This window comes from Athene noctua, chromosome 1 (assembly GCF_965140245.1).
Source record: "Athene noctua chromosome 1, bAthNoc1.hap1.1, whole genome shotgun sequence".
NCBI lineage: Eukaryota > Metazoa > Chordata > Aves > Strigiformes > Strigidae > Athene > Athene noctua.
The window spans coordinates 57,210,316-57,222,980 of NC_134037.1; the positions used below are offsets into that span (position 1 = coordinate 57,210,316).

Sequence of the window (12,665 nt, forward strand, 5' to 3'; positions counted from 1 at the left end):
CATTCTGCAGAACCTTTTCTACAGTTGCAAACCTGACCATGTCCTGAAAGAGAATCTCAAAGTAGCTGCAGATGTTCTACCCAGCACTCTGAGCCTCCCTTACAAAGCACAGTAAATATTTTATTTTAAAAATCAGAGTTTACAATTGGAATGGAAAAGCCATTTATATGCTTTTTAATGTGGAAACAAAGTCTAACAAAAACCCAACAGGTAGATGCTGAGTTCAGTCAAGACTACTAGGAAACAGAGAATCTTAATTTTGAGAGTAATTCACCTTGGAATAGCTTTTAAGGGCTATAATGCATTATTCTTTACAGCAAACAAATTCAAAGCTTGTCTCATTTTATAAAAATAAACTCTAATTCAGGGTAAACTGTCTATATTAGTCTGTGAGGGCATAAAATTTTATTTGTAGACTGCACTATTAAGTCCAACAGCTGTTCTTGAACTATCAGTCCTCAAACTCAACTCAGAAAACTGCTGCAGTCTTTTCTTACTTTATCAGTGATAGCTGTCCTCTGTAGTCTCTCCTTCTACCAGACTGCCTTAAGATGCACAAAACTGGTCTGGATCATTAGTTAAAAGCAAAGTTCATTTTGTTTTCTGTTCATGACAATGATAGTTTTAAAGTAAAATGATGATAAACTGCATTTTTTTTCAGTCCTGTAAAAACCACAGCTTTTCCATCAGCACACTTATTAAAAGCAAAACAGCAAAAAAAAAATCCCCACTAAGAGGAAAATAAAAAGTTTATATAGAGCTGCAGCTTTTTCCCCTTCTATAAAGCGTCAGCCTCCTCTAGGAAAATCTTATGTCTTCTGCTCTCTCTCTCATTCCTAGGTGTTATTTCCACTTAGGATTGTAGACTTCTTGGGTTTCTCAGAAATAACAGCATATCAGTTCCCAGGTGGGCATATGATGATCTTTGAAAAAAGTCCATAGCTCAATTAAGCTGAGGTTTCTTTAAAAAAACAGGTGTCAAGGCAGGAAGAACCATTCTACTTTCTTCAGCTCTTCTGGCATCCCTCCTCCTTACAGCTGTAACCTCAGGGCAGAAGGCCAGGGCAGGCAGGGAGGACCTGTAAAAGCCCAATGGCTCACGGCTCTTGCACACACTTTAACTTTCCTTTTCTCTGGGTCCTATTTCACAACCACATCTTCTTACTTGAGGAAATGTAACAGATGGCAATTCAAGGCCCATAAACACAACTCCAAATCATACCAATGAAATTGCTTGCTAAGGCCACCAGGAACCTCCTCCACACCCCTTGTGCCCTTAATTACTGTCAGACTCCCTGTCTCCTACCCCCTTGCAATCAGGGCAATCAGGGTAAGCAGAGCAAAGGCCACAGCTTCAGGGACTTCTTTTTTCTAGGACTGACCTGACAGCCAATAGGATCATTGCTTCCTAAGCCAGGGGCTAGATGGATCATGTGACATATGCATCGATACTGATACAGATATAAAAAGAACAGGAGCAAGACAAAAACAGTTGTAGGCAAAACTGCATCCTATAATCTTACAATCTCAAAAACCTGAAAAGGTGCAGCCCCATTTTATGAATTCAGCCAAAAATATAAATAATGCTTCTGCTCCCCTTGTTGGCTCTGTCCTCAAAACACAGCTCAGTATCAATGCCTGCATGAACCATTTCTGTTTTCTGAATAACTGTAGTAATACAGACAGGGCTTGTATTTAAGCAAAATCAGAGTGAGAAAGTACTTGAGAGATGAAAAACAAAAGCTGGGAGTTATTTTGACCTAAACATAAGATTTTCTAAAACACTCATCCTAAACGAAGTGTTGTGAAAGGTACATAAATGAAGAAGTAAATAAAGCTTACTCTGAAGATGTATTTAAAACCAAAAGGAGATCCACCAGGCACAGTAATCTGCACGCAAACATCACAGAGAACACTGCTGACAGCTGCAGTCAGATACATTTCACATGTCTCCATGTGTTTGGAAAGTCCTGAATGAATGGACGGACAAAGTTCCTCCACCGTACTCTGCTGTCACTTCCCAAAGCCCTCATGTGCTCCTTGACACCACCAGTAGCTGCCCACTGCCAAGAGCCCGGTTGGTAATGCCCCCAACCCAGCCGCAGGAGTGAGCCAGTTTCTGTCACTTTGGTTCCAAGAGTACCCCATCAGCCTTTGCTCTCTACCTGGGTTATTTCTCAACACTGAAATCTTCAGAAAGCTTAGAGAAATAGGAGGGCTTATGCAGTAGTAAGGGTAATGTAAAGGGTGGCTGCCTGAAACAATGTCAGGTTTTTAGAGAGACCCTCAAGGATTACTATTAGTTTGGCCTATTAATTAGCTTCAATTTTTTTAATTTTGGGGGAAAAAAAAAAAATAAAGTTCAGGTCACCATCAAAAGCAAAAATGGATCTTAAGAACCTCTAAGCTTGTCACTCTTTCCTTCGGTACACAATGGAAGAAACAACAAAATTTGAGCACAACTCCTTGTAAATTGCTTAATATATCTTCAGGCTAGAGAAGACACGTAATTTGCACATACAGCTAGATTATCTCTGATCAGATAATATCCTAGCCTACCCTTAAAATGCCTTTCAGGAAAATTTACATATTGTAATCTGCCTGAGATTTTTTTGGCAAGCCAAGGTTACCTATGTAGGTAAACCTGAACATTTAGATTTTAAATACTGCCTTCCTCCACAAGCTATCTTTTCCCATTAGGGGAAGAGCTGAAAACAGACTGTGAATTGTCATGTTAGAAAGGGTTATCTGTCTCAAAACCACTTGCTTGATATTTTCTATATGAAAATACTTCAAGTAGGACACATTAAAAACATGTATTATTTTATTCAAATAAACCAAATTTGTTGACTACTATTAGCCAATTCTAATTGGTTAAAAAATAAGCAGTAATATTACACTGAATTCAGCTTTTAAGTGCTAGGCATAGTGATACTGAATATTCATCTCTGCAGTACACAGGAGTCATTCTTATTTTGTTGAATGCATAAATGCAGTCTCTTTGTAAACCCATTCAGACCAAAATACATTCACATTTTCCCCACTACATTGTGACCAAAGACTCTCTTAAAACTACTGAAAATGTATTTGATGAAGCTCTTACTGTGTGCAGCTTCAGAAAATGAGACGCTAGTGTCATACAGACAGGCACAATGAATCAGAGTAAACTGTATGCAGATGCCAGAAAAACACCCCTGTTGGTACTCAGGTAATATTGAGAAACAAGCAGCAGCATCCCCAATCAAAGTTTAAAAACATGATCACCCGGTTAAGGAGGACCTGTTCCCTTTCCTATTTTATTAAAAACTGCCTGATGTTATTTCTCAGGTGTAACACATGATGGCAGCAAACACCAAGATTTAGCCTTACCTGCACAGGAGGCTGTTCACCTCCTGTTCTAAAATCTTCATGCTGCACATGCCATGCAGATACACCGTAGGGCTCCTCAGCAGTCCTGCAGTCCAGGGGATTTGCACGTAACTGTTCCTTAAGCCACATTTGAGTCCTCACCGCCGGCTGTATGGGAGCTCCACTCACAGCCTGTTGTCCCAGAGTTGCATATCTCTGTCCAAAAGCTTCAGAACCAGCTGCTGTAGGTTTGCTTTCAGGTAAGGCACTGTAGGTCAAGTCTAAGGCATGTCTCCTACTTGAGGAATCTGAAACAAAGTCATCTTTGCTGCATGTTTCAAATTTGTATTTGCAGTCCAGCAGAGAAGATCGCTTTTTCCCCACCTCTTTGTCCTCAATTTTGAGCAACTCCATGCTATCATGCAAACAACTTGGCCCATTTGTCCTTAGTTGTGGTGACACAGCTTTGTCTGCACTAGCCCTGGAGTCCACTGAATGACTACTACCATCCTGGCTGAAGGTATTTGGTAAGCTGAGTTTAGACAAGGAGGACCATTTTCTTACAGGTCTTGCATCTTTCATGTCAAGAGAATTGTCCAGGGCACCCTGATTTCTGCCTCCTCCTGACCGTACAAAGCTTGTACTCCACTTTGAGCCATCAGACTTGAAAGCTTCCCTGTGTTTGGAAAGTGAAGAACTGGCATTAGACGGCATCACATGGGCAGTGGGAATAGAAACCAGTGATCGGCTGGGCTTAAACGAGGATGTACCACTTGAAGTTGAATGATCTGGGAAGAAAGATTTATCATGTAAATAAGTACAATACAGAACTCATATTAACATCAGTGCCCAGAAGACAAAACATCAAATTCAAGGTGAAATTCAAAAATAGAAAGAAACCATTTTCTTGACAAAATAAGGTCTTCTCAACCATTAAATATTATGAGAATGGAAACTAACAAAGTGGGAGTTCTTCAAATTTGTTTTGCTCAGGTGTCACCATTACGAAAGGGGAACTGTACTAAGAGGCGGCAATAACAGCTCCAAATAAAATTTTCAGGCTGTGAACAGAAGGCAACATTCATTCCCCAGCTTTAAGGTGGCAGGCTGGATTTCTCCCCCACCCCACATAACATATTAAGCAGCTTCTATATCACAAATGGTAGAGTGGTATCACAATTCAGAAGCCCCAGGACTTGTTCCTCTTTCATTACCCCTCCTCTCACTTTTTAAAGGCAAAACAATTCTCTAAATGCACTTTGTAAAATGGCAGTGCTGGAAACGAGCCCGTTTAATGATGGTCTCTTGGACAGAGCTATTCATCCCTTTCGGATCTCACTGATTTCAAACTATTAGCTTCCTGTGCTGGTTTTGGCTGGGGTAGAGTTAATATTCTTCATAGTAGCTGGTATGGGGCTATGTTTTGGATTTGTGCTGGAAACCGTGTTGATAATTCAGGGATGTTTTAGCTATTGCTGAGCAGTGCTTACACTGAGTCACGGCCTTTTCTGCTTCTCACACCACCCTGCCAGTGAGGAGGCTGGGGGTGCACAAGAAGTTGGGAGGGGACACAGGCTGGGACAGCTGACTCCAACTGACCAGGAGGATATTCCATACCATATGGCATCACGCTCAGCAATAAAACTAGAGGGAAGGTTGGCGGGAAGGCTGCTGCTCGAGGACTGGCTGGGCATAGCTCAGTTAGCGGTGAGCAATTGGTTTCACTTACATCACTTGTCTTTCTTGGGTTTTATTTCCCTCTGTTACTTTCCTTACAATTGGGGTTTTGTTTTTGTTTTTCAATTATTAAACTGCTTTTATGTCATCCCACCGGTTTTCTCCCTTTTACACTTCCAATTCTCTCCCCCATCCCACCAGGGGTAGGATGGGGGAGAGGAGCAAGTGCGCAGCTGTGTGGTGCTTAGCTGCCTGCTGGGGTTGAACCACAAGGCTTCCCCAGGCTATTTGCTGAAAAATAAGATTCTGAATAATTTCATGTTCCATTTAGATTTTGTGTTTACAGACCCAATACCACACAGAAGCTGTGTTTAGATGAAGAACAGAGAAATTGGTGAAATGATATTCAGGAGGGGACTGAAGAGAAAATATGAGGAGAGGTAAAGGAGAGGTTGCTGGGGATTGGCTGGAAGCTCTCACACCCAGCAACATGTGCTTAACATCACAGGCTGTGGACAACCAGAAATAAACACCTAATCCTCTCATTAGAGGATCAGCTCCCACCAAGTCACATGGCTGCACCTTAGCAAGCTCATATTACTCATTAGGTTCATGGCAGATAGACAGAATGAAATTGCTCTAATTAAAAGATTCTTCTGGTGTCCTTTTTGCCAAGAGCAAGACAAATACACCCTTCTTGTTTCTCTCATCTTAACCTAGAGAGAATTTATTTCTTTTGGATTTGTCAGATGGTACAAGAGCTCATAGTGGGACAATTAAAAAGAAAAAAGGCACATACCTCTAGAAGTAAACTTATCCAGTTTGATGGCTACACTAGGTTAATGTGATTTGGTGGAAGCCAGAACACGTAACTAATTGGACACACTTCTAAAGGATGTATTTGACTCAATATACAATACCACAGATAGGAAAAAGAAGAGAGCTTATAATGGTGCAACAACTTTTTAAAATGGCAGCACTTCTTTTTCTACGTATTCAAATAAAGATTTCCTTACCCTCCACTTGAATACTCCTCCCTGTTTAGGACCAGACTTCCTCACTCCTTGCACTTGCAGCACAACACAAAATAACATATACCTACAGCCACACTCCTCATGAGAAAAATGCATCATAGTCCACTAAATAATAAACAGTGCCTTGACTGATACGGTTTATTACATACTTGTCTTCGGGCTCCTCAAGGAGCCAGGGCTCCTCAGAAGGTTGAAATTCTTGCTGAAGCCTTCCTGCCTCCTACAGAGTCACTGCCCCACCACACACCCTCCCTATTTCAATGCATAAACTCACACCACACTGTCTCTTGCCTCTGACCAGCCACCTACTTTCACAGTAGTTACAGAACAGATATCTTCAAGATTTGCCAGAATTGTCAGAGCTGGTTGAAATGGACCAACAGTTTAGAAGTCATTCAGAGGGTGCTGATGATGGCCATAAAATACACACAGGATGCTCACATTAGAGAAAGTAAAATGGAGAGTAGAATACTACCAGCTTGATACCTGATGGATTACGTTGCTAATCAATGTGAGGTACCATTATTTACATGCAAGATGAAAGACCTTACCTCCTCCCTGCACTTCTTCCTTACAAATTCCATGCTGCTGACAGAAATTATTTCATTGGCCATTTTCTCTGTCTTGATATTGCTCAAGAGGTGGAACATCTTAAAGGAGACAGAAGGCCATGCAACCCATTTCAAGTGGAAGGAATCACATTTTTTCTGACCAAACGTGCTTGTGCCCACAGGTATTGCAGCAGTGGAGACAGTGATATGCAACACTAAAAGTTCTCAAAATTGTGATATGCCCACCACATGTAAGCAATCTGCCCGTGCCAGATGCAGTATCAGCTTCTCTCAGCAATGCTTTCCTGTCTTCTCTCAGAGCACAGTAGACACTTGCAGATAGCCACTACAAATCAGGTCCATCTTGCTACTCAGTGTCACAGGGGCTGCCAGCTTCCAACCCTGCTCTGCAATAGAAATAAAGGTACTTGCTCATCTCTGACTGAGATGTCAAAGCAGTAACAAGAAGGTGAAAGAGGTGTATGACTTGGTAGAGCTGGAGTCTCAAACACATACATTATGAGATGTAAAGCACAGGGTTAGAGCCCTGCTTTCAGGGAGCATACAGCAGAAGAGAAGGGAGAGAGGCTCCCACTCTCCTCCTACTCTCCTAAGGAGAACAGGAAAGAAAACCCAGTAGAAAGCAATGCACCTCTTCTTGTACTCCTTAGCCAGAGGCCTTTGTAACACTCAAACAAACTGTTGTACTGTATCTTACCCAGAAGCTGAATCTGACACAGCACAAAGTCCTGTGAAGGAAGCAGGCACAGGCTTTTTTATATCCAAAGACAGTAAAAGTATATTAGGATTCAAAAAGAACTGACTGTGGGGACCTATGCTTTAGGATATGCAGATTTCTGTGAGTAGAAATGTCACATCTGCAAGAGAAAGGTAAGAGAAAAAACCTTATCTGTATGCATGTAAAGTTAAATACCATTCCATTAAAAAAAAAAAGTAGTATTTAATATAGCAGTTTCAGTCTGAAATACTGACTTTGTCACCTCCATGCAGTCTTCAAACTAGAATGAAAATCAATAATTTTAAGTATGTGATCTCCTTTATCTGTTTTTATTAGAGTACAGGGTTATTCATACGTGGTAGATTTTTATTTTTCCTTGTTCGACTCTGAATTTAAGCCCTGAATTAGATCTAAACTTCTTTTCCTCACTTCTGATTCTAAACTGTTTGAACAGATTTAAACTTGGAATGCCTTGTACATCCAACTACAGCTGATGGAAGTCTCTGATAATTTGTCTCAAGTGAAACACAGCAATTTTGGCTTCAAGTTGCCCTAATTAGTCTTCCCATTAACGCTCACTGAAACATACGAGAAAATTCACACTTCGTCTTAGAGCATATTGCTTCAGTCTGCCTTGACTGCAGGCTCAGCTGGAAAGAGCCAGCCTGCATTCTGAAACATCTCTCACAACACAAAAAGCATGCAATTCAGAAGTTTCATTAAAAATAACTGAGTATCCAGAAAGCACCATGGAACTTAAAAGACATTACTTCTTCTGTAGTCACAAAAATAAGCTCTGTCTGGCCAAATCCTGCCAGAGACCACTTTATCCAAGCAGCAGGTTTTCCCTCCCATAGTCAGGGGTAAGCAAATGGCCAGTTGAGAACCAGAAGTGCTCTTCCTCAGCATTATTCACGTTTTCACTTCACTAAACTAGTATTTATTTGAACATAGCCTGTATGTCTCCACAGTCTTTCAACGCTTAAGACTGTTCTCATTAATGAAAACTTAAAGACATGGGGGAAAAAAAAAACAAAAACAAACAACCACAATTAGGTGCTACCAGTTTTCCTTTGAACAGCATCAAGTTATGTCAAATTTTGCCTTTCAATTATCCTAATAACTTTTTTTTTGTGCCCACCACAAAGTTCCTAAGACAACTTATCTAAGAGACATAATATTTTAATACCAGATCCAATACTTCCCAAACTACATAGACAAGAGAATTGGGAAAATTATATTTTAAAAACACACTACAAGATTTCTACCACATAACAGCAGCAGATGGAATAGCATTCTCCTGGCGAAACTGGCTGCTCACAGCTTGGATGGGCACATGTTTTGTTGGGTAAAAACCTGTCTGGATGGCCAGGCCCAAAGAGCTGTGGCGAACGGAGTTAAATCCAGTTGGTGGCCAGTTATAAGTGGTGCAGGGTCTGGAGCACAGGTTATATGAGGAGCGGCTGAGGGAACTGGAGGTGTTTAGTCTGGAGAAGAGGAGGCTGAGGGGAGACCTCATCGCCCTCTACAGCTGCCTGAAAGGAGGTTGCAGAGAGCTGGGGATGAGTCTCTTTAACCAAGGAACAAATGATAGGACAAGAGGTAATGGCCTCAAGTTGCACCAGGGAACGTTTAGACTGGATATCAGGAAGTATTTCTTTACAGAAGCGGTTGTTGGGTGTTGGAATGGGCTGCCCAGGGAGGTGGTGGAGTCCCCATCCCTGGAGGTGTTTAAGAGTCGGGTTGACAGTGCTGAGGGATATGGTGTAGTTGGGCACTGTCAGTTTTAGGTTAATGGTTGGACTGGATGGTCTTTGAGGTCTTTTCCAGCCTTGATGATTCTGTGATTCTATGAAAATGAAGAGCATTTCATACAGCTTTCTTACTATCTTTTGTCATGCTTCTGAACTATTTCATTACTGCATATCTGGCACATAATATAACAGAAGCAATTTTGGTCTCACTAAAAACCTAATCACTGAAATTTTGCTTAAATGGGAGACAGCAGAGCAGAGACTTTCTTCTGAAGGGGGAGAAAAAAGAAACCTTCCAACAAAGTTAACAAATGCCTCCTACTCATTTACATTTTCCTGTGCTATGTTTTTTAAATCAGTAGTGCCAACTACATTTATCAGAACTAGAAGAAAATCTCTGAAGTCATTTTTCAGGCCAGATACACAACACAATCATTCAGCTACTTAAAATCCTTATCTGCTGTCCAACAGTCAGTCATAACGCCCAAGAGACAGACAAGGTTCACTGTAACCCTGAACTTCTTTAGCTGCAAAGCAAAACTAATGCTTTAAGAACACACATCTACAAAGTATACTTCTGTATGTGACAATTTCTTCACTTCTCCGAACAGATATTATCAAACAGCAGAGCAATCAGCTAATACAGTTACCCAGTACTAACCAAAACCAAAATGCATATAATGCTTATGTTTATGGGGTGGATGCATACCTAATGCCACTGAAAACAGAGAACATTCCTTGTGTGAAGGACTTTGAAATCTGATATTTTACACAGGCTATAATTAGAAAGCCCTGACCACGGAGTACACCAGTATTAAAAACAGCTGACCTTCTCTTCTTGCCCCCCCGTCCCACCCCCCAAAACACTGACATGGATTACCCTGATCCAGGAAAACTTATGGAATTATTAACTGAGCAGAAGATAAATGGGGCAAGACAAACCTCTATTATACAAATTGAAGGTCTGGAATCTGGCTGTGGTTTAGTGTACAAAGGTTCTTACATTTGTTATAGGATGTTGGTTCTTCTGAATGCTTCTCTGAACTGTTCTGTAACTCTTAATTGCATGGACCCCAGCAATGAGCCACAAGCAATTCCAATGTCCAACGTATGATTTACTGAAAAGGCCATGAGTCTTCATTCTACCATGCAAGTGTGTGGCTGCCTCCCAGAAACCTCCAAAACAGCTGCTTTCAACAACAGAAGTGTCTACCTCTCCTGGGAGTTGGTTGAAAAACAAAGACCATGGGATGATTGCCATGACAGCAGTATGCTACACGTGTGTTCCCCCTTACCCACCTACTTACAAATGGGACTAGCCTTAATGCAGCATGATGAGCCAACTGAGAAATTTCAAAATGGACAGGCAGGAGGCCAGCTCTAGCAAAAAGCCCTGAAGAGACTGACTCATCAACTCTGGAAGCAAGAGCATGTATTTTCAGGGTGCAGTAGCTGTCAGAGGAATGGTTTGGGTTTGGTTAGTTTGTTGTGGTTGGGGTTTTTTTTACTGTCAAGAAATCTTCACCAATCTCTTTACAAGCCCTATTCATATTATTTTAAGTTTACCATGTCAAAATATGAGAGATGTTTAACTGGAGGAAACAGCTGCAAATAAAACTAGTCCAAATAATAAATAAACACAAGCATGCACCATCAAACGCTGTATCAGAAATGGAAGTGCTGCAGACACAGGAGAGAACTGTTCAGACATTTAACAAGATCTGTATGAGAAAGTGGGCCCCAAATCCTCATACAATTCCCAAACATTATTTATGAAGTACTGTGTTGTACAGCAAGAAACTAAAACTAAAGAATAACTAACAAAAAATTTAAAGGCAAAATATAATTTAATACTGATTAATTAATCCTAGTTTAAAATAAGACAATGTTAAATACTAAAATACTTACTGTCAGTAAACTCAGTTGCCTGTGTCACATCTATGCCTTCAAAGAAAAGACAGTCATGTGGTATTTAGAAGCAAGTTCAATTAATGTTATTTGGAAAAAAGAAGCAAGTTCACTGGCTTTCAGCATCATCAGTTACCATACTGGCAGTGTTTGACAGAACTGGTTTACATTAAGAAGTGGATAGCAAACTCCAAATCAATTCTACTTTATTTCATACTAATTCCTGTAATCTACTATGTTGCGTACCAAAAGAATCCAAGTCGTACCTATAAACTTGCTAGTTTTAGAAGCTGAATTAATTTATAACCTACAAACAGTGCAACCCTGAATAACACAAATACAAACTTAATAGTTGCAGCTGAGACAGAATTTTCAAAAACTCATGCAATTTTGTTGCTTTTATTACTTCCCTTCAAGCAGCATCATATGGGAGTAAGACGTGTGATGAAATACTGGTAAAAGCTACTACCCCTCAGCAATGTTATTGTAGAGAGATGGAAGAAGGAATAAATAGTAGGTCAGCCTTATAGGCCTTATAGGCCTCCTACAACTACAGAAATAAAAAAATACAAGCGTTTAAAGGATTTTTAGTAAACAAAAGCAGAAAACAGTGTTAACATGAGTAAAAGTTGTACACAGAAGTATCAGGGTAGTATACACATTTACCCAAGAAAAGAAATGCAGAGGTAACACTGAGTTTCAGCAAGTGGTAAACAGCTTCTCAGACATCCTTACCAACAACAGGAATACTATGTGTGTATGAAAATACTTTAATAGAAGCTTCCCTAAAACATTCCATTTAATTTACCATGAACCGGCCATTTGGTATCATCTTCATTATCCTCCTCTACAATTAATGACTTCTGTTCTTTCCATTTGCAACACCTCAGTCATTTGCACAACACTTTTGGCAAACTCACCTTCTGCCTTGTTTGCCAGAGAGGTGATAAGGTAGCAATCCTACCTAGTATAAGAAGCAAGGATAACACTCTCAACTTTCAAATAATATGAAAAAGGGGGCAGTAGGAAACAAATATGTTCTAAAGCTTGGTTAACAAAGCTTAACAAAGAAACTGACTGTCACTGAACAAGAGGAAATTATACCTTTTAATTGGGCAAAAGCATTTATTCATAATGAAAACCACTCATATTTCCCTATTTTCATACTATTTAAGTCCTGTTTTCAGCTTACCACATAAAAGGTTGCCTTGCTTCACTTGCTTTACCTATACCCCCAGAACACATTATTGACAAGGAACATGCCCTGTGAAAGCTACTGCTTTGACTGTATTCAGTTATAGTAGTTAGGGTACTGAAATACTGATATAGTAGTTAGGGTACTGAAATACTGATATAGTAGTTAGGGTACTGAAATACTGATATAGTAGTTAGGGTACTGAAATACTGATATAGTAGTTAGGGTACTGAAATACTGATATAGTAGTTAGGGTACTGAAATACTGATATAGTAGTTAGGGTACTGAAATACTGATATAGTAGTTAGGGTACTGAAATACTGATATAGTAGTTAGGGTACTGAAATACTGATATAGTAGTTAGGGTACTGAAATACTGATATAGTAGTTAGGGTACTGAAATACTGATATAGTAGTTAGGGTACTGAAATACTGATATAGTAGTTAGGGTACTGAAA

At 40.1% G+C, this 12,665-nt stretch overlaps 1 protein-coding gene across 2 annotated transcripts in view; it reads right to left on the minus strand.

Moving 5' to 3' along the window:
• CEP85L (centrosomal protein 85L) overlaps positions 1–12,665 on the minus strand; it is a 121,653-nt gene that overhangs the window by 67,206 nt on the left and 41,782 nt on the right. For both annotated transcript variants that reach the window (XM_074896201.1, XM_074896202.1), the window contains exon 3: positions 3,370–4,136. In XM_074896201.1, coding sequence (XP_074752302.1) covers positions 3,370–4,136 — 767 coding nt within the window. The remainder of the gene's footprint in view (positions 1–3,369; positions 4,137–12,665) is intronic.